This window comes from Suncus etruscus, chromosome 6 (genome assembly GCF_024139225.1).
Source record: "Suncus etruscus isolate mSunEtr1 chromosome 6, mSunEtr1.pri.cur, whole genome shotgun sequence".
NCBI classification, from domain to species: Eukaryota; Metazoa; Chordata; class Mammalia; order Eulipotyphla; family Soricidae; genus Suncus; species Suncus etruscus.
This window is the reverse complement of record NC_064853.1, coordinates 35,454,720-35,477,053: the sequence shown is the minus strand read 5'-3', so window position 1 is coordinate 35,477,053 and position 22,334 is coordinate 35,454,720. Positions and strand designations below refer to the sequence as shown.

The 22,334-nt window shown below is 41.7% G+C and overlaps 1 protein-coding gene across 1 annotated transcript in view; it reads left to right on the top strand.

The window, feature by feature from the left end:
• Positions 1–609: 609 nt before the first annotated feature.
• The window catches only part of RIMKLA (ribosomal modification protein rimK like family member A), a 35,849-nt gene continuing 14,124 nt past the window's right edge, over positions 610–22,334 (top strand). The window contains exons 1-2 of the mRNA XM_049774889.1: positions 610–795; positions 20,771–21,001. Of these exons, the coding sequence (XP_049630846.1) occupies positions 633–795; positions 20,771–21,001 (394 nt within the window). The 5' untranslated portion in view covers positions 610–632. The remainder of the gene's footprint in view (positions 796–20,770; positions 21,002–22,334) is intronic.

The following is a 22,334-nucleotide window of genomic DNA, read 5'->3' as shown; positions in this document are numbered from 1 at the left end:
TCTGGACTTCTGGCCACAGAAGTCACCTACCTCCCCCTCAGTCCCCGGCCTCTGCTCCATGCCAGGATTTGGTCAATGCTCCAACACCACGGACCATGCGGGGGGACCTGATGGGGTGACCTTCGCTAGCCAGAGCCCCCTGCCCCCGCCCCATTGGGATATAAGGCTCTATGGGAGGCCTCTGAGCCTCGAGGCCCAGCGTGCTGGGAGCCACCTTTAGGAGTGCACCCCGCTGCCCGCGACGCCCCGTGAGTCTGTCCAACGGAGACGGTCTCCCCGTTGGGCCGCTGCCCGGCTCCTCCCTCTCCTGCCGCCCCACCCGAGCGCCCCACTGTCACGCCAGACTGGGATGCCCAGGCTGAGCCTCGGGGTGCATGCAGATCCCGCGGTTCCCAGGCTCGGGGGTCTCATGCCCCGCCCCAGCATCGCTGGCCCCCCGACTCCGCCGCCGTCCCCTCCCGGGCGCCGCCCGCCCAGGCCACCTCTGCAGCAGCTGCCCGCGCGGGGCGCCCCGGTTCTCCGGCGCGCGCTGATTGGCTGGATAGCGGTGGCCGCGCCGAGGGGCCGGCAGATTCGCTGGGTCAGGGCTGCAGAGGAGCCGCGGCGCTGCCCGGGCCGGGCTGTCACCCGCCATGTGCTCCCAGCTCTGGTTCCTGACCGACCGGCGCATCCGGGAGGACTACCCGCAGGTGCAGATCTTGCGCGCCCTCCGCCAGCGCTGCTCCGAGCAGGACGTGCGCTTCAGGGCGGTGCTCATGGACCAGATCGCAGTCACCGTGGTTGGCGGCCACCTCGGTGAGTGAGGCGCTCCCGGGGGTCCGGGGGGTCCCCGAGACTCATCCGGGGTGGGGACGCGCGGCCCTCCCTCCTCCAAGTCTCCGGAGGATCCTCCCCAATCTTCCATCCCCACCCTGACCTCGAACCTTTGACCACCCAAGTGGCTGAGCTAGTGGGAGATGGGATTCCTTCACTTTGGGGGGACTTGATGTACAATTTCTAGTCCACCTGCGACCGCCTGGAGGAGATCTGAAAAAAACAAACAAACAAACAAACAAACAACAAAAAAACCACGCAGCCAACCCCACATTTTTTTTATTTTTATTTTTATTTTTTGCAAAGCCCCAATTGGCATCTCCATCCCTATGTGGACACCCAGGCAACGTTTGCAAAACTGTTAACAGGCGAAGGGTTTTCAGAAGTTTCTCAGGACTCTAGACGCTTGAGTGCATTACTGAGACTATTATTCTCCACCTAGGAACCCACATACTAGGAGAACCCCCCACCCCGAAAGATTGTCAACACCTCTTGAATGGGATGCAGAAGAGTAGACCTGGGATGAGTTTTCTCTTGTGCACATCCTCCTCTCTACAGGTCTTAGTGTTCGATCCCGTAGAAGCTAACAGTTCTTTGTGAACTCTTCGATCCTCACTCATTTCACCGCGGGTCCAAGGAGGTCTTTGTGCTAAACGTAATTAAGGCCCGTGACCCCGGCCTCCGAAGGTTAAGCGTGTTTTTAGACACTGTTAATTATCTTTACTACAGGCTTCAGTTGTCAATGATTTAGAATGAACCTTCCCAGCCACTTGAGAGGAATCCCCAGCTCAGTGGGGCAGGAGGTTGGGCCCAGGTCAGGTGCATCTCTATGTATTCTTTGTGGGTTTAATCATTCCTGGTTAAATAAACTCGTAATTTGTTCATTTTTGTTTTATGGTGAGGAAAAGGACTCCCAGTTTGGAGCAGGTTACTTAAGAATCAGCTTCTGAACGTGAGCTTTTTCTAAGGAGGATGTAGCATGTAGGTGTTTCATCCATAAATGCAACTAAACCTTCATAAGTAATATCAGATTGTGTAGTTGGCTGGAGAAGTTGACCATAATCCTTAAGTGTCTTACATTTAGTCAAAACACTGTCTTCAAACCTAAAGGGTGAGTACCCCTTTCTTCAACTTGCTAAAACTCTCACTGTTCGTCTAGAATTGATTTCTAAGCAGAGCTTGCAGGTTTGGGCTCTTATTACAGTTCTGTGGCCCACAAGTATCTCAGCTTTGCCTTGGCCAAGTCACTTTATGTCTTTAGATATCAGGTTTCTTGTTTATAAGTTGAAGTTCCTCCAGATCTGTGCAGCACTGTTACTCTCAAAAAGACAATCTCTTCTCTTTGTTGTTTTGTTTTTTGTTTTTCTAAATGAGACCTTGAACCACTGTGTTTTTTTCACCCCCCCAATCCTGTCTGTTTATTTGGTCTTTGTTTAATTTATTTGTTAATTTTATAACATATAAAATGCTTTTTCAAGCCATGTAACCAAAATTTCACACCCTTTGCTTGTCACAAGCACATAGAGCTTCCATGAAAAATTGAGAGAAAGGTTTCTGTCTGAGATCTAATGTTTTCAAGAATAGGTCTGGAGCTGGAGAGTACAACAGGTAGAGCTCATGCCTTGCATGCAGCCCACTGAATTCAATACCTGGCATTCTATATGATTCCCTGAGCTTCCTGGGCATAGAACCAGCAGTAAGCCTTGTGCATGCCAGGTCTGGCCTCAAAACCAAAAAAGAAATAACAGGCCCTTAAGAGAGACAATATTGAATTCTGTAACTGCAAGAAACATTTAAGTCCTTTTATTTTGTGTCTTAAAATTTCACTGGAAGTTTGTGTTTCTTAATCTAGTCACAAGCCAGTAGTTCTTTCTTTCTTTTTTAAGTTAGGTTTTTATTTAGGAATTCTGGGGGGTGAGGGAAGACAGACATGACAGAGAGAGAGAGAGAGAGAGAGAGAGAGAGAGAGAGAGAGAGAGAGAGAGAGAGAGAGAGAGAGAGAGAGAGAGAGAGAGAGAGGCACTCGAGAAAAAAAATGGGCTTTTCAAAACGAAGAGAGAGAGCCCCGGTACAAATCCAGCATGGAATCAAAATCCACATCTTAAGAGGGAAGATGTGTATGAATAGTAGCACATGGGCCCAGGGAGTACATGTGCTAGTTATTTCTTTTTGGACTAAAAAAAAAATCCAATTATTTGCTTTAGCTTACATGGAAAATTAAAGATAGTTTTTACTATTATATTTTTATTATTATTTTAATTTTGGGGCCACACCCTGTGGTGCTCAGGGTTTACTCCTGGCTCTGTGCTCAGGAATCGCTCCTGGCAGGCTCGGGGAACCATATGGGATGCTGGTAATCAAACCTGGGTCAGTCCTGGGTCGGCTGCGTGCAAGGCAAATGCCCTACCACTCCACCCCTATTTGTTTTTATTTTTTTTTTTATTTTTTTTTTTGGTTTTTGGGCCACACCCGGTGACGCTCAGGGGTTACTCCTGGCTATGCGCTCAGAAGTCGCTCCTGGCTTGGGGGACCATATGGGACACCGGGGGATCGAACCGCGGTCCGTCCTAGGCTAGCGCAGGTAAGGCAGGCACCTTACCTTTAGCGCCACCGCCCGGCCCCTGTTTTTATTTTTTAATGCAATTTTAGGTATGTGTGATTTTTTTTTGCTTTTTTTGTTTTTATTTTTTGCTAATTCAGAAATAGCCACACACAAATCAAACTTATTAGATTATTATTTCTGCTGTCTTCCACAGTCCAAAAGTTTGCTGTAGGGGGTAGATTAATTTACAAAATAGAAACATGACAGTTTATTTGCTTTGTTCTGCAATGTAAATGACTAGATTAGTGCCTTATGAACACACAGCAGACACTCAATACAGACTTCAGAATGAGTAAAGAAAAATATGTGCTCTCCTTCCTAGTTTCTTCTGTGGTCAAATAGAAAACCTTAGCCTGCTGAACCAAAGTATTCCCTTGGGAAGAGAAGAAATTTAAACATCTAAAATTTATTGGCTTTGAAATTCAGATATATTACAATAACAATGATGCATTTCACATTTAAGAACAACTGAATATAAGAGCAGGGAAGCACTTTGACACCTAATCTAAATCCTTCATTTTATAAAGAAAGAACCTGGATTCTAAAGTGATGAAGTCCCTTGTTTGGTGATGGACAAATCCACATGTGAAAAACATTTCTTCTCATTTCCAGCCCCATGATTTGGCATCTGTCTGGTTCAGGAGAGCTGTATTCTGAAAATCTTTTCTCAGAATATGCAAACTGAATTTAATGAAATGGAGACTAGACAGTGACTCTGCAAAGTAATTAAAGGTACCACCTTTTTTTTTTTTTTTTTGAGATGGGGGTAAGCCATACCTGGCTGTGCTTAGGATCAATCCTGGCAGTGCTGGGGGATCATATATGGTTCTTGGGATAAGATTGGGGTTAGTTATGTGTAAGTCTTAACCTTAACCTTAACCCCTGTGTTGTATCTCTGGCTCTTCATTATTTTTATTGTTTTCATTCTGTGTTTAAATTGGAGTAGGAGTATTTGACAGAGAAGGTGGTGTTTAAATTCATTCCTGAACTTCCTTCTCTCTCTTTTTTAAATTAATATCTTTATTTAAACACCTTGTTTACAAACATGATTGTGGTTGGGTTTCAGTCATGTAAAGAACACCCCCTTCACCAGGGCAACATTCCCATCACCAATGTCCCAAATCTCCGTCCTTCCCACCCCACCCCCGCCTGTACTCTAGACAGGCTTTCTACTTCCCTCATTCATTCACATTGTTATGATGGTTCTCAATGTAGTTATTTCTCTAACTACACTATCACTCTTTGTGGTGAGCTTCATGTAATGAGCTGGAACTTCTAGCCCTCCTCTCTTTTGTCTCTGGGAATTATTGCAAGAATGTCTTTCATTTTTTTTAAAACTCATAGATGAGTGAGACTATTCTGTGTCTCTCTCTCTCCATCTGACTTATTTCACTCAGCATAATAGATTTCATGTACATTCATGTATAGGAAAATTTCATGATTTCATCTCTCCTGACAGCTGCATAGTACTCCATTGTGTATATGTACCACAATTTCTTTAGTCACTCATCTGTTGAAGGGCATCTTGGTTGTTTCCAGAGTCTGGCTATTGTAAATAATGCTGCAATGAATATAGGTATAAGGAAGGGATTTTTGTCCTGAACTTCCTTCTGATTAATCTAGTAGAAGCCAAAATCTAGGGATGAGAATTTCCATTTATATCTAAAGTGGGTTTCAGATTAAAAGTGAAAAGTTTTGAATTGAAAGATCACAGTTAATTTTAATACAATAAATATTAAAACACTATATAAAATTAAGATTTTATGATTATTATTTTATTTTTTGTTTTGTTTTGTTTTTGGGTCACATCAGCAGTGCTCAGGAGTCACTCCTGGCTCCATGCTCAGAAATCACTTCTGGCAGGCACGGGGGACCATATGGGATGCCGGGATTTGAACCATGCCTTACCTCTATGTTATCTCTCCAGCCCCATTATTTATTTATTTATTTATTTATTTATTTATTTTTGGTTTTTTTGGTTACAACTGGCAGCACTCAGGGATTACTCCTTGCTCTCTGTTCAGAAATCACTCCTGGCAGGATCGGCGGACCATATGGGATGCTGGAATTTGAACCACCGACCTTCTGCATGCAAGGCAAACACACTACCTCCATGCTATCTCTCTGGCCCCTATGATTATTATTTTTGACCAAGTGATCTATTCAGCACAGCACAGATTTAGATTGGGGAGACAACTGAGAATAACAGAATGACCTTTAACTGACTGAGCCTCTCTGCAGAAAATAACTTTCCTTGAATGACATCCTGTCTCCTTCTTAGAAGTTACAGGCTTTTATTCATTCATTCAGCATGTAATTATTACTCTCAACCCTGGGTATAAATAGTGGTGAAGGTGGCACCAAAATATACATGATAGTAGTCATAGCATAATGTGTACATACACATATTGTGTACCAAACATAAGTCTAGACTCCTTTTCATATATTATAAATATCAGTAAGAATGTCTGGGCATAAAATGCCATTGAGAGTTAGAAGCATTATACAACAATTCTGACTTTATCACTTGGTTTCTTCTCTTCTCTACCTCATGCATAAGCAGACACTGGCTTGCCTATGCCCAAGACTCTAAAATCCCTCTTTCTTAGATGTTCCTCTGGTCTAGCTTCCTACATGAAGAACTTTATTCAACCTTCAGATCCAGCCCAAATTACTTGCCTCTATTAAGTCTTTCACAAATTCCCTACCATCCTCCAAGCAGCTTCCCTCTTCCATCTGCTGCCAACTAACTTGACATGTACCTGTTAAAATAGAATTATCCTGTCTTATTGTAATTCATCTGTTCACAAGATTATTTCTAAATTACTAGGATTTCTTAAATGTATGCACCCTAACTGGTACATATAAGGTCTTTTGGTTAATTTTTACTGGTGAAAGAGAGCTTTAAAGGTCAATTTTCAGTATATGAAACTTTTAGTGCAATTACTTTCTGTATTTGGGAGCCTAAATATTTGGGAAATACATTTCCATTACATGAGAGAGAGCAGACTTAGTTGTCTTTGACCACTCACAAGTCTTTACAATGAACTATCTCAAGAAATATATATAATCACAAAATAAGGGATAAATCCAAGTCCCAAGTTATAAATGACCTGGAAGCAGTGGGTATGTGACAGTTGTATCTTGGGGCAGCATGATTCAGCATTCCTTTCTTTTCAGAGCTTTAGTTTGACAGTTTCTAGCTCAAGTACATCTTGAAGATGTACTAGGATACAATTAACTAGCTTTTTGGTGTAGTAGTCTGATAAAATTTAAAAGACTTGGGAGGGAGGTTCCTAATTAAATTCCCATGAGGGAACATTCTTTCTCCATCTTCAAAATAGCACAGAGGTGTCAAGGACAAAGAATAGCCTCTTCCAAGAGAGCAGAGGACAAAGACACTAGCAGGAAAACTACCTGACGAACCCATGTTTGTAGAGGTTGTCTTTAGCCTCCATTCCTGAAACCTTGTGATTGGAAAAACTGACCAGTGGAAGGATCAGAGAGAGAATAGAAGCAGTTCCCATACAGTATTTCCTAATAGAATTGAACGCTCGCCCTGTGGTCCACATTTATATATGTGGGTGTTAATCACAAAGACCAAGGATGAACCAGATGCTCATTGTATGTTTCTAATAAAAATTTTCTAAGGACTCCTTATGAACTGTATTGGAAACCAGTTTATTTGCATGTTCAGTACATCTCAAAGCCCTATTTATTAATTTTTAGGTCATTGATTTCTGAAGCTATACCTCTTTCATCACATTTGTTAGAGTGCCAGATAAAGGCATCCAGACCACTCCAGTAAAATAAATATCATGGTAAACTGAGTCATATCAATTTTTAAATTTTCATAACATAACACAAAAGTTATGTTTGGGGTCAGGGTGATAGTATAGTGGGTAAAGTACTTGTCTTACACACTTAACCCCAGTTCCATCTTCTATACCACACATGGTCTCCTGAGCACCACCAGAAATAACCCCTGAACACAGAGCCAGGGATAAGTTCTAGGTGTACTCCTAAATGAGCACCACTAGGTGTATGTCCTCCAAAAAATTATGTTTAGAAACTAGAGAGATAAGTTCAATATGCTGAGCACATGCTTAGCCAGGATTGTATGGTCTTCTAGCACTGAAGGGAGTAACTCCCCACACAGAACCGAGAATAGTCCTTGACCAATGCTGCGTGTGATTAAAAACAAAACAAAATACAGCATAGTGTTAACCAAACAAAAAGTTATCCTTATACTAGACTGTGTAAGCTATTAAATACAATAACATTATGTCTGAAACAATGTGCCTGCCTTAGTTAAATGAGACACAAATATGAAGCAACAACAACATAAAAGGCTTGACGTAGGGTTGCCACAAATCTTTTGTTTGTAAAAAAAATTATTTTAGGAATGTAATAAGTTGTACATTCACTCACAGAAACAGATTTTTTCCTCATCCATCCATACCTTACCACGCTTCTCAGTTACTAATCACTGACCTCAAACTACCTCTGTGCTAGCCTCCCTTTACTCTAGCCCCTCTGATCACTTTTTCTACTTGTCTAAGAAATTTCATCTTAGTGATTGTTGTTTTAAAGCAAATCTATAACATCTGAAAGTCTCTTTTTCTTTTTTCTTTTTTTTTTGTCACACCCAGCTGAGCTCACGAGTTGCTCCTGGCAGGCTCAAGGGACCATATGGGATGCCGGGATTCGAACCACCGACCTTCTGCATGAAAGGCAAACTCCTTACCTTCATGCTATCTCTCCAGCCATGAAAGTCTCTTTTTCTATGTGATTCTTCACTATTAAAAAGTAACTTAATTCCCTTCTTTAAGAGAGTGATTAAATTAAAGTACTTTGTATTGAGAAACTAACAGGAATAATGTTACTCTGTTCAGACTTTAGCATCTTTTGTGTGTCTGAATCATCACAACAATACTATGTATCTTATTTAAGTCAAAAATATGAGTGCCAGATATTGTGTTCTGTATTGGAGATAATGAAGAAAGAACATACTCCCCCCTCATTATTATAACTTCAATCAGAGTGATGGTCTGTATACACAAGTATCTGTATATAAAGAATGGTTCCAGGGACTAGAACGAACAGGTAGTAATATCTGCTTCTCAAGAGTATATTTCAGATTAAGGAATTAGAATACAAAGGACTGGCATAGCATACAGAATGTTGGTAGAAGAGGCTACGTAGGCAGAAAAAGCAGGGAAAGTAGAGAGATTTCTGGGGTTAGGGTGGATATCATAGTTTTAGATGATATAGCTGAGATGCTTCTCACTCTGAAGGTTCTAATCAAGTAAACCAAAGGAGGTGAGTAAGTATGCCATTTAGATATTCAGAAGTAAAGTAGTTTAAATGAAAGGCGGTGGAGATAGACTGGTATGGCCAGAATAGAGTGAGTCAGAGATGGGTAGGGTCAGCAGATATTTAAAGCGGGGGGGAAAAACTTTGACTCTGGATGAGTTGGGGGTCCAGAAAAGTGTCACAAGGAGGGATTTGGCCTGCCTTCTGCTGGCTTGAGTTCACAATGTCATTCTAGGTTTTTTGTTGTTTGTTTGTTTGTTTTTTCAGGCCACACCCGTTTGATGCTCAGGGGTTACTCCTGGCTAAGTGCTCAGAAATTGCCCCTGGCTTGGGGGGACCATATGGGACGCCAGGGGATCAAACCGCGGTCCTTCCTTGGCTAGCGCTTGCAAGGCAGACACCTTACCTCTAGTGCTACCTCACCGGCCCCACAATGTCATTCTGGACACAATTGTTGAATGTAGGTTGTTGGTGGCAAGAATAGAAATAAGATGGTTGCTTGGGAAATGATTACCACAATTCAGGTGAGAGATAGTAATGGCCTAGAGTGAGTTCTGGGGAGATGGTGATGGATGACTGGATTCTGGATATATTTTAAAGACAAATTTGTCAAGATTTTCCCATTGATTCAGATGTTAGTATGCAGGAAAGACAACTCTAGGTGGACTCCAAAGAATTTGGTCTGAGTTGGTCGCCATTTACTGGAAAGAATGAAGTAGGATTAGGACTGGATAGAGGGCCCAGAGAGATAGCACAGTGGCGTTTGCCTTGCAAGCAGCTGATCCAGGACCAAAGGTGGTTGGTTCGAATCCCGGTGTCCCATATGGTCCCCCGTGCCTGCCAGGAGCTATTTCTGAGCAGACAGCCAGGAGTAACCCCTGAGCATTGCCGGGTGTGCCCCCCCCCAAAAAAAATAGGACTGGATAGATAACATGGATCAAGATTCACTCTAAGTTATTCACTATCCAAGTGGAAATGTCAAGTAGGCAGCTTATATCAATGGGAACCTAGGAAAGTCCTGGCCTAATGATACAGGATTGAAGCTTCTCCATACTCTCTCCAAGGGAGTGACATCCTGGAAATGGCAAAGAGAAGAGGTTTAAAGGCTAAATTCTGGGTAATCCAATGTTTATTGGAGGAACCAACAAAGAAAAGAAAATCTTAGAAAAAGAAACTAGGAAATTCACAGGTAGGTGTGGGTTCTGGAAGCCAAATGGGAAGGTCTTGCAGAAGAAAGAGGTTTACATTAGGCAGATGTGAACTGTAGCTGAAAGAACAAGAGAAATGATACAAAAAATTGGATTCAGTCATCTGGATTTAGAGTACTTTCAGTGAGGACTGGAAACAGTGGTGAGACACACATACACCTCCTTAACAACTTTGTGATAGGACAGAAGTGAACAGTGGACTGGCATTTGATTCTGGATGAAAGTGTGCTACCCCCAGACCCAGCCCTTGAGGTATTGGTATTTGAAAATAGGATGTTTAGGAAGTAATTTTAGTTTAGATGAGACCGTGAGTCAGAGGTTCTCATGACAGAATTAGCACCCTTATAAAAAAAAAAAACAAAACTAGAAAACTTGTTTGTGTTTTGCCATTAGAGTAATTTGTGTACTCTTTATTGGAGTACTCAGCAAGGAGTAATTTGTCTTCAAGCCAGGAGGAGGGATTTCACCAGAACCAACCTTGCTAGGACCCGGGCATCAGTTTGAGGTGCTCTATTGTGGTTCTTGACTATAGAATTTAATAGGCGAAGAAAAGTAGCCAGAATAAGAAAAGGATGAGAATAAAAAGACAGATGCATGGCCATTCCTAGTGGGGCTAGAGCATGTATGAAGTGGATTACTAGGCTGTAAAGATAGTGGTTAGATATTAGAATTTTGATTATTGTATGACATTGAAGTTGACTGGAGGGACACCTGATATGGGATGGTTGTCAAGCTTCTTGGAGGAAAGGAGATCAAGAAACCAAGATCCTTGAACATTGGGAGAATTCTCCCAGGACATAATGATGCCAACAAACTTCATAACAGCATGGGAGAGTCAGTGAATTAGGAGCTCATTGGGGATCGCAATGGAGTAGCCTGGACTTCACTATGACTTGAAAAGACTATTGGGAAAGCCTTGTTACTGGGGAGAGCAAGGGTTCAGGGACCCATAAAAAAAGGTAAAGGGAATGCTGACAGAAAAAGATGGGACAAGGTTTGTGCTGTCCATAGATTTGAGTCTGAGCATTCCAGTTGAGGCAGGAAGGAGCCAGAGAGGGCATTAGTAAAAGGCAGTGTGGAGGGCATATGGGATTTAGAGGTTAGAAAAAAATGACCAAACCTTGAAATCTGGGTAAGTTTGAGGGAAAAGACGGGGAAAGGACTTGGCAAGATTTGTCCTTGCGGTTGTAGGGAAGATCCTGCTAATGAAATGGGGATAGAATGAGGAAAGCTTCCAAATTATGGGATCCTCATATTTCTTACAGAGGGAGAAAACAAGGCCTGGGGAAATGTTTATATCCTGCTAGGTTGTTAAATGACAGCAAAGAATTAAATCAAGCCTCTGGCAAGAAGCCAGCACTCTACCACTTTGCCATAATTGCCTTTTATATCTTACATTGCCTTGATTTCTTGAAAGACCTTTGGAAATAGCTTCAAGATATCCCTGAGCTCAGGGTTTATAAAAATGCCATGCCATGACAAGGGTCTGTTTCTAAGAGGTCAACACAATGAGTTTATTAGTTTTATACATTTATTCCCAGCCCAGAGGCATGATGAGTTAACATCTTCCTGAAACTTCCCATGATTCTCCCAGAGACACTGTTGCCTCTCCTCCCTCCTTTGCTTTGGCTGAGCCCTGATACCTGTGTCTGTTTAGGGGTGCATTTCTTATTTTGTGCTGGGATTAGGAATCTCTACGTCCCATCTCCTGCTCAAACCCCACTGATAACTCTTCTGCAAAGGGCATTTAGGGCCCTAGTGTCAGTAGTGTGTTGTCTTCCTTCTTTAATTGCTGGAGCATTCTTTGTTTCTCGCTTACATTCCTTAATTTCCACGCCCAGCCCTTAAGATGCTATCTGTACACCAGACAATTGCTCCTCTTACCATAACCACCAGACCTTGATCTCTGGTGACTTCTCTGCTCTCAGGAGCCTACTTTGTTTATGTATTATGGCAGATCAGTTATTTGGGGGAGGGGTGGTCACACTCACTTATTCTTGTCTCTACACTCTGGAATCATTACTGGCAGGGTTTAAGGGACCATAAGGAATGCCAAGAATTGAACTTGGTTTGACTAATTGCAAGGCAATTGTATACCTGTTATTATCACTCTGACCCCATAAATATGGCAGATCTGAAGGATCAGAGAATTAATACTACTTCACCAGAGCAGACCTCATCCAAAGAAAGCTGTATGTAAAAATTAGAGCTAGCCAGCCTCCTCACCACTATGTAAGTGTGTGTGCATTATGGGGGTACGGCTAGGAGAGCAGATAACTGAGTCATGTGTTTTGTTGTTGATGTTGTTTATTATATTATAGGTGCCCCCCTAGTAGTGCTTGGCCTGATGATTCAGTGTTCAAGCCCAGCAGTGCTGGGGATCTCCAAGATTATATCTGCAGTGCTTGGGGATGTCCTGCAGTGACAGGGATGAAATTTAGTGTCTCACATATGCTGAACATGTACTTATCTACTTTGAGCTACCTCCCCAGATCCTAAGGCATGTTTTATTATTATTGTTTTAGAAATTAAAAAGTTCATTGGTAAAAGAAAGAAAAAGAAAACTCCCCACAGGGTTTTAAATTGTTTCTTTAGGGTTGTGCCCAGGCTTAAGCCCGATTATTCAAGGGATCATTTATTTTTTTCTGGAACCCCTTTCCTATTTTTCTTCAAATCACCATAATGAACCTCTTGTACTTAAATCTGCAAACACCCAAACTAACACTAGGCGTGGCCCAAAGGAGGTGCTAAGTAATTGTTTGCTTGAAACAATAGGTATTTGTTGTGAACAAATAAAAGATAATGTCACTTGCATCTGTAGCGGTTTCCATAAGCTCCTGGTAGGCAGAGACCACCTGGTTCATCTTTGTATTCCTGCTTAATAGTGTGTCTGACTCATCCCAACAGTTCAATAAAAGCCAATTGAATTTTGTGACCTCAAAATAACAGCTGGTAGAAACAGAAAATGCCACATAATGATTGTGGGTTTTAATGAGGTGGAGGTGAGATTTCCTTGGACATAGTAACAAAGAACTTTAAAAAAGAAAGGAGGAGTGATAAGACCATCTACTCATTAAGAATAAAAATAACTCTTCTATGAGAAAATGCTGGTTTAGAGAGAAGCAGGGAAAGTCTGAAGAGTAAGTAAGATCGTATTTCAGGTGAACACAACACAGTAATGTGAAGAACTCAATGAATGATCGCTTTTATTTGCCAATTCTTTCCTGACAACATTTAGCACTACACTGCCAACCATTTATTACATGATCCTGCAGAAAGAAAAAGGCCCTCATTTGCTTTCCTGCTACAATGTTCTGTGTTGTTTTATATATATCTTTTTTTTTTTTTTTTTTGCTTTTTGGGGCCACACTTAGTTATACTCAGGGGTTACTCCTGGCTATGTGCTCAGAAATTGCTCCTGGCTTGGGGGGACCACATGGGTTGCTGGGGCATCGAATCTCAGCCTGTCCTAGGTTAGCGCATGCTAGGCAAATGCCCTACCACTTGTACCATCGCTCCGGCCCCTGTTTTATATTTTCTGAGAGGAGGTCCTCTCAAGCTACACTCAGGGGAATAGACAGCCTCTCTCAGCAATATTTGACCAGTGAAGCTAGATGGTTCAATACTTGGCCCCTGCAAAACTCAGGCTTGGCAATGTTGGAGGCTACTAGGGCCTCCCCAGTGGTGCTCAGCAGCTGCATCTAGCATTGCTCTGGAGGCTAAGCAGTACCAAGATCAAATTGGAGCATATAATCGAGGCTTCTCAACGTCCCTTTCCCCTGTCCAGTTCATATTGCTGTTTTCTTGTACTTGAAGGTATTTTTGATCTATAACAAGCCAGTTTAGTTGTAATCCTTCTGTATTTTTTGTGGGAAAGGAGCTCAACTCAATGATTAGGGGCTCAACTGGGCCAGGCCATTCAATATCTAAATAGGCTGGGCAGGTCAATGCTTAGGCCTGACATTATAGAACCTTTTGGTTCTATAATAGCCAGAGACCACCAGGGCTATCCCATATCACATCTAAGATGATAGGGGCCTCACCTCCTGTGATGCTCAGCAGTCTATAATTCCAGACTTTGAACTCAGTTCCTAGCATCTGAACTGACCCATCTCAGTCCCCTGACCACTGAGCTGGCTTCTCAACCTTTGGTGATGCTTTCTTCTGGGAAAAGGTAAATATATGCATGTTCACATACATGAATGCTGCAGGAGTACAAATTAGGAGAATGATTACTGTTGCAATCTTTTTCAAGACATTTTTACAGTCAATAATTTTTATGGAACTTCTTAGCAGAATATCTGCCACGCAATAAACACTCAATAAAAATGTAACCAGATATTCTTTTGGTCATACCTGGCAGTGCTCAGATGCTATTTTTGACTATGTGCTCAGGATTGACCCCAGCAATACTCAGGGGATTAAATATGGCAGCAAGAATTCAAACCAGGGTGTAAAATCACCCCACACACTGTATCTCCAACCCCCCAACCCCAGGTGAAGGCGTCTGAATCAGGGTCACAAATAAAATAATCTGAACCATGGTCAGGGTGAAACACTTGTAGCTTGGCAATCTTCTACCTCCTATGGAGAGTCAGCTGCCTGCCAGACTGCCATTTTTGTTGAGTGTAGAGATCACCCCTGGGTGGGGCAGTAAGGACAGATAACTATCCTGAGCCAGTTCCTCCCAGGATTTTACAAGTAAGACAATCTCTGTTTGGGGGTAAATCCAAGTTGTAAACAAACATACATAGGAACCAGGGATGATCTTTTGTTGTATTAATTATTAATAATAATGTCCTAGTGGTGTGGATGGTGAGGCCTTTCTCGGCTTGGCACCTGCATTCCCTTAGGTTGGCAGGTCTGTAGGTTCAAGATAACGGCGAAGAAATGACCCATAGCAGTCTGATGAAGTTTCAGGAAAAATCCAACTTTATTACAAGGCCCTAATCGCCATGTTCATATTTCTCACATGGCCTCTAAGTTAAGCTTTATTAAGCATCTTCCATCAGCTGCCCTGCAAGAACCCTTCCTGTGTCCAATATCTCTCCTTGCTGTGTTTGCCCTTTTCCTCCCCACTGGCAACCCCTTAATTATCAATCACAGACCCCTCCCAGCTGTGGGTGGGTCTCACCTTCCAGGTGAGATAGGCAGGAAGTTGGGGGAGGGGTAACAATCTTTGTTTTAAGTAAAATAAGGTGTAACCTAATTGCAGAATCAACAGCATGCATGAATCCTTAGATGGATTCTCTAACCCAATGCTTACTTTTTGATATTCCTGCCTCTACTTCCATTGCTATAGATGATGAGAGTGGTTTGTAATAGTAATTTTTAGTGCTGTTCTTTCTGATCATAATTTGCTTATTTTTCTTTGTGCCATATACCAGTGCCACTGCTGCATGGCTCTATCATTCCCCATAATTTGTTTCTAAAGCGATTTCTTTGTATTATAGAGCTCATTACCACTTGCACATACATATGAGTAATTCTATTTTTGTAGGATTAACTTAATGTCCTAAAATAAAAGGTTAAGAAACCTCATAGTTTCCACTTTTATATCTTGTTCTTCAATACATTAAAGTATTTGCAGGGGCTGGACAGATAGTATTACTAATACTATTAGGATTGAGGTTTTTGCGCTGGTGTCCTGATGACCTGGTTTAAATATCTGTCACTGCATATGTCCTCAGAGTACCACCAGAGGTCACTCATGAGCACAGAGCTAGGAATAATCCTTGAGCACTGCCTGGTGTGAGCCAACCCTTCCCCGGCCTACTCCTAGATATTTACAACTGTAAGTAATAAAGTTCAAAAGGAAATCAACACATACTTAATCATGCCAATTTGTCGTTCTTTCAAAGTAAAATAAATAAATCATTTCATAGGTTGATTTAGAGTTTTTGACACCTGCACATATTGGTTGCTACTTTGGACAGACTCTACCACCAAATATCTACAATAGTCCATTAAATTGGTTTGGTAAATAGAAAAAAACATATTTAATAATAAGTTAATGTATTAGTCATTTCAAACATTTATATTTATTGAAATTTATATTTATTTATAGGATTCATTTAATGAAGCTACATCAATTACTGGTTAGTCTACAGACTAGTTTGGAGGTTAGACTTTTTTTCACTAATTGACCTGTTTGGGGACAGAATGATCATTTTAATCAAAAGGAAGTTGTTTTAGGCTCAATAGTAAATCTCCAGCCCAAGACATGAAGTATTCCAGAAGCAACTCTGTTCACTCCCCACCATCCTGCTCCCCAGTTCAAGATATGCTTGAAAGAATGGGGCTAGAGATATATGTACAGTGGGTAGGGTGCTTTCCTTGCATGCAGCAGATCCAAGTTTGATCCTCCACATGGTCCCCTGAGTCTTCTAGGAGTCATTACTGGGTATAGAGTCAGGAGTAACCCCTAAGCACCACTTGATGTGATACAAAAATAATAACAAAACAAACAAAAAGTATGTCTGAAAGAAAATCCCTTATGATATAAGGGGTAAAAGCCTCTCCTGTTGTGGTGCCCTTTTATTCTCTGGCAGCCAAACAGAATCCGGTGATATTCTACACCAACACTTCATTCTCTTTCCATTAGGACTGTAGATTGCAATAAAAACATTAATGGTATTAGGAAAGGTGACACATTAAGCTCCATTCTGCACCCTATTTTTTAGATCCCTTCTTTTCATATGTGGGAGGAGGGGCGAAGACATTTGGAGGGATTCCAAAGGATTCAGTGTTGCTTGGGTCTTTGTGCTGGGCATTACCTGGATCACTCTGGCAATGATGAGTTCTTCCAGGAATAAACCTGATGATGCTCCATGATTATATGGTGCTAGGAATCATACTGGGATGAGTTACATGCAGAGTAGACAGCTTACACCTTACCTTTCTTCTTTTCAGTCTTTTGGGTCCTTTCTCAAGGGTTAGTACTATTGGACTGAAGGAGAGAGATTATTTAAGTGGTTAAAGAATTCACAGACAGATTGGCCATGGGACAATCTTAAACCCAAGGTATTCTTGACCATGGTCATGTGGAACTGGCGCTACCACTGAAACTGTGGTGAGTGTTAATCTGTTCTAATCTCCTAGAAATGGTGGTTGAGAAATGGCTGCAATAGGGGGGCCGGGCGGTGGCGCAAGAGGTAAGGTGCCTGCCTTGCCTGCGCTAGCCTTGGACGGACCACAGTTCGATCCCCCGGCGTCCCATATGGTCCCCCAAGCCAGGAGCAACTTCTGAGCGAATAGCCAGGAGTAACCCCTGAGCGTTACCGGGTGTGGCCCAAAAACCAAAAATAAAAAAAGAAAAGAAATGGCTGCAATAGCATCAGGGGACAGAAAGGAACAGCAGACAAAGGAATTGCCCATAACAAAAACGACAACAGAGGAGCTGTGTCAATGGGCAATTTGTGCAAAGGTAGCCCTGAATCTACTATGCTTTCTGAGTGGTGCTGGACAACCAGCACAATCAGAGACCAGACCTGTCTAACGGCTTGCTCGAGCCTTCACATTAATCCATTCCATTCTTCATTTATTAAAGGCTTCGGTTGGAATGAGCCAGGCCTAAAGATTTACCTTTGGAGAAGAGAGATGAAGTCCTGGTAAGACTTCCTAGGTATATGTGACTGCTTGTTGAGGCTGAGCTGTGTGTCTACTCGTGATTGGTATTTCCAGAAATTATGGAAGTCTTTTCTTTCCGTTCAGAAGTTTAACTGTTTGTCTGTGGACTTGTGCTGGGATTTAACAGCCAGATGTTTTTCTGCTTTTCTTTTTTCTAGGCTGCTTTTCTGTTGCAAAGCCATTTTTCTCATCAGGTGGTATAAATCTCCATAAGTTGTCCTACTTTGCTTAATGAGTGGTTGTGCAGTAACAATGCCAGTGGCTTATATGTGTGTAGCATTCCATAGTTTTCAAAATATTTTTACATATAATTTCTCATGATACAGTGTGTGCTGGCTGTTGCTTTTCCCCCCCAAGTCTTCTGTATACTCACCATTTCCACCAACTTGAATATTTTTCAACCTTATCCTACCAATTTCCAGGATATTAAGACAGGTTTTCTTTGTCTCCTTTTTCTTTCCTTTTCTATTATTTCCACCAGGGACTATGAGTGACAAAAGTATAAATTCAAAAAGCATCAAATAGTATAAATAATACTAGTGACAAAATGAAGATAACCTGAATTTGTTCTTAATCAATAATGCCTGAGAACTATATTCTGGTTCCTTGGGTATGCACTGTCAGAAGAAGTACTAAAAGTTATTTATCTTTTTTTTTTTTTAAGGTCCCTGCTAACTGCCCAAACTAGTACTCAACTTATACCTGCATAGAACCTTGAAATTTATCTTTATGATTATACTTGCCACTTCTGTCTTTCAAACTGATGAAACATATAGAGTGTGGAGAAATAGTGCAGGCCCAAGCCTTCTGACAGTTCTATAGCTTTGCAATTTTGTTTGTTTGGACTTTGTTTTTTTGTTTATTTGGTTGGTTTTTTGTTTTGTTTTTGGGCCACACCAGTGACGCTCAGGGATTACTCCTGGCTCTCTACTCAGAAATCGCTCTTGGCGGGCATGGGGGACCATATGGGATGCCAGGATTTGAACCATCATTGGTCCTGGGTTGGCCACTTGCAAGGCAAACACCCTACCGCTATGCTATCTCTCCAGCCCTGGACTTTGTTTTGCTTAGTTTTTGTGCTGAAATTATTCATTCCCTGGTGGAGAAATCCCAATTTTATTAGAAACTTTTTATTTTCTTGGAACAGTGAAATATATATATTTCAAATATATATATTTCAAATAAAGACAAAGTAAATCAAAATCTATAAGGAATGGTCCTGAAATTGTGTTGAAAGATGTTCTTTAGAGAACTCTAGAGCCTTAGCCTGAACTCACTTGTCACTTGTCACTGCCCTTTGCACTGGTTTGGTAGTGACTCCAAGGAGTATGAACCATAGAGATGAGAGATAGAAGGGACCTCACAAGTTTCTATCTGATTTGCCTTTTTCTGTGCCTTCTCAAATGAGCAGTGAGCCTTACCTACCCCATGTTAGACATGAAAATATCCTTTGGTTGAATCCAAATATATCTCCCCTCCAGAAATTCAACAAACAAGTGTCTAAAATGTACCAGGCACTGTCCTGGGGTCTTGAGATACCACATTGAACAGGCAGTAAGTGCTTTATGGATAGTGCCATCTCTCGGGATCATGGAATGATCATCACTTCACTTCTACAGGGAAGCACAGATACTTGAAGACTGCAATCTTGTCCTGAGTTTTCACTGCTTTTTTTTGTTTGTTTATTTTCTTGGGCCACACCCAGTGACGCTCAGGGGTTACTCCTGGCTGTGCGCTCAGAAATCACTCCTGGCTTGGAGGACCATATGGGGATCAAACTGAGGTCTGTCCTAGGCAAGTGCTTGCAAGGCAGACTCCTTACCTCTAGCACCTCTGCTCTGGTACCCGAGTTTTCACTTCTTAGCTCATCCAGTGCAGGGGCTGGAGAGATAGCATAGAGGTAGGTCGTTTGCCTTGCATGCAGAAGGATGGTGGTTCGAATCCTGGCATCCCATATGGTCCCCAAACCTACCAGGAGCGATTTCTGAGCATAGAGCCAGGAGTAACCCCTGAGCGTTACTGGGTGTGGCCCAAAAACAAACAAACAAACAAAAAAAAAACTTAGCTCATCGAGTGCAATATGATTCAAGTTCCTTTCCTAGATGGATTCATTGCTTTGGATATTTTTCTAGTTTGGTTTAAGAGTGAATCAAGTTTGTTGTGTTTTGTTTTTAGCCCTTTTGTCCTTATAAAGGTAATATGTACCTGGAAACATTTTGGGAAATACAGATAGTTAAGTAATCACCTATCAACATAACAACAAAAAGAAATTATCCTATTATTATTAATATATTAATTTTTTATTCTAGCCTTTTCTTACCTCTATATGTAATGTTGTAGCTAACGGTTTTTGTTTTACATTTAACTTTAATATTTTAACATTTATTACAAATATGTAACTGGTGTTATAATATTCTAAACAAATTCCTCCCTCCTTTCCATAGTTTTTGGAGATCAGCCACTACTTCCAACTTGACTCCTGGTGGGGTTCAGGAGACCATCTTTCTGTTGTGGTGGATAGAACCCCAGGCCTCCCCCATGCAAAGTATGATGAGCTTCATCCCATTGAGATATCTCGCACCCCCACTTCTAGACATGCTGTTAAAGTGAATCCTAAGAGAAAGCAGTGCTTTTTTCCACTCTAGAGAAACAGATGTTCCCCCTTTGAACACACACATTTCTCTTTTCCCTCAGATTTTACTTTACTAAATTAACACCCTCCCCACAGAAAAATAAAGCTCATCCTTTTTTTTCCTTGCTTTTTGGGCCACACCTGGTGACGATCAGGGGTTACTCCTAGCTATACACTCAGAAATCGCTCCTGGCTTGGGAGGACCAAATGGAACACAGGGGGATCGAACTGTGTGCAAGGCAACCACCCTACTGCTTGTGTCACCGCTCTGGCTCCTCTTAAGGGAGAGCCGTGCTGAATAATCAGCTCCTGAAGGCTCTTCTAACTTGGATTGTTCTCAACATGCAGCCTTTTTGTTTTTCTTCTGTTCATTCTTGTCTCGTCTCATTATCATGCTGTGCCATTGATTGCTCATCAGATGATTGTACTTTCCTGTGGCAACAGAATATCTAAGTGACATTTTCAAGACTGATTTCCTTTGGGTTCAGTCTTGGAGAGTCTGTGGGAACCATTTCTGCTGCTGGGCCTGCTGATGCCAACCGAGAGCTCACTCCAGTCTTTTGTTTGCAGGCCTCCAACTGAACCAGAAGGCACTTACCACTTTCCCGGACGTGGTGCTGGTTCGGGTGCCCACCCCTTCAGTGCAGTCCGATAGTGACATCACGGTCCTGCGGCACCTGGAGAAGTTGGGCTGCCGTCTGGTCAACCGGCCACAGAGCATTTTAAACTGCATCAACAAATTCTGGACATTCCAAGAGCTGGCGGGACATGGGGTGCCCATGCCAGACACATTTTCTTATGGTGAGTCTTCTTGAATGGGGCTCAGAACTTATCTTCCCAAGCACCTTGCATCTCTGTGCTTCCACCCCTCAGAAGCTTGGCATCAGTTTTCTTTTTTAATGGGGATAGCATTTGGTTTATACTTGTGTTGATTAAATGGAGGTTTTTAGATAATTTTAGATGTTATTTATTTATTTATTTATTTACTTACTTACTTTAGCAGGAGTAGCCCCTGAGTGTTACTAGGTGTGTCCAAATATATATATATATAAAAGAAAGAAAGGAAAGAAAGAGAGAGATAGAGAAAGAAAGAGGAAGGAAGGAAGGAAGGAAGGGAAGGAGGGAGGGAGGAAGGAAGGAAGGAAGGGAAGGAGGGAGGGAGGGAGGGAGGGAGGGAGAGAGGGAGGGAGGAAGGAAGGAATTTAGCAAGAAGATTTATTGAAGAAAGTCTAAATTTGTTATCTTCATATTTAATTATAGGAAATTTATTTTTGGTTATTTAAGATTTCATAATAAAAATTATTTTACAATATGATGTTTATATTTATAATATAATGATATAATATAATTAATATATAATAACAGTATATATTAATATAAAGATCATATTTATAATGATTTATTAATCATATTTAGTCAATTTTTTCATTATTTTTTTTGTGTGTGGTTTTTTGGGCCACACCCGTTTGATGCTCAGAGGTTACTCCTGGCTAAGCGCTCAGAAATTGCCTCTGGCTTGGGACCATATGGGATGCCGGGGGATCGAACCTCGCTCCTTCCTTGGCTAGCGCTTGCAAGGCAGACACCTTACCTCTAGTGCCACCTCGCTGGCCCCTTATTTAGACAATTCTTTAATACTTTATTTTTAAAAGTTTTCTGACCTGAAGAAAAGCTACTGATCTGTGCTAAATTTAACTGATTCTAGAGATTGCAGGACTTGTCTGAAAACATGCCTTTTATATGCAAACTAACCAATCCAGAACCCTTTTCGTAAATGAATGCTTGTGTCTTGGATCTTCACTACAAGCAACTATTTACCTTCCCTATCACCAGTCTAAAATTTTTTTACCCTGCTCAACTTGTTTGTCCATTTCTTTTCAGAAAGACATACACACAGTAGGCCCCACACTTAGTTTATTTGCATTTTTGACTGTGAGCATCTTAAACTAATAATAAACTAAATGCAAATAATTTTAGATTTTAGATAATTCTATATCTTTTTCCTTTTCCAAGGTCTCTCAAGCAGTGATCTGAAGACCTGGGCCTTTCTCTCCCACCTTTTTCTCCACCCGCTTTAGGATTCTTGGCCAACATGTCTGCAATTCAATGTGAGGGACCAAGAATACATTGCTTT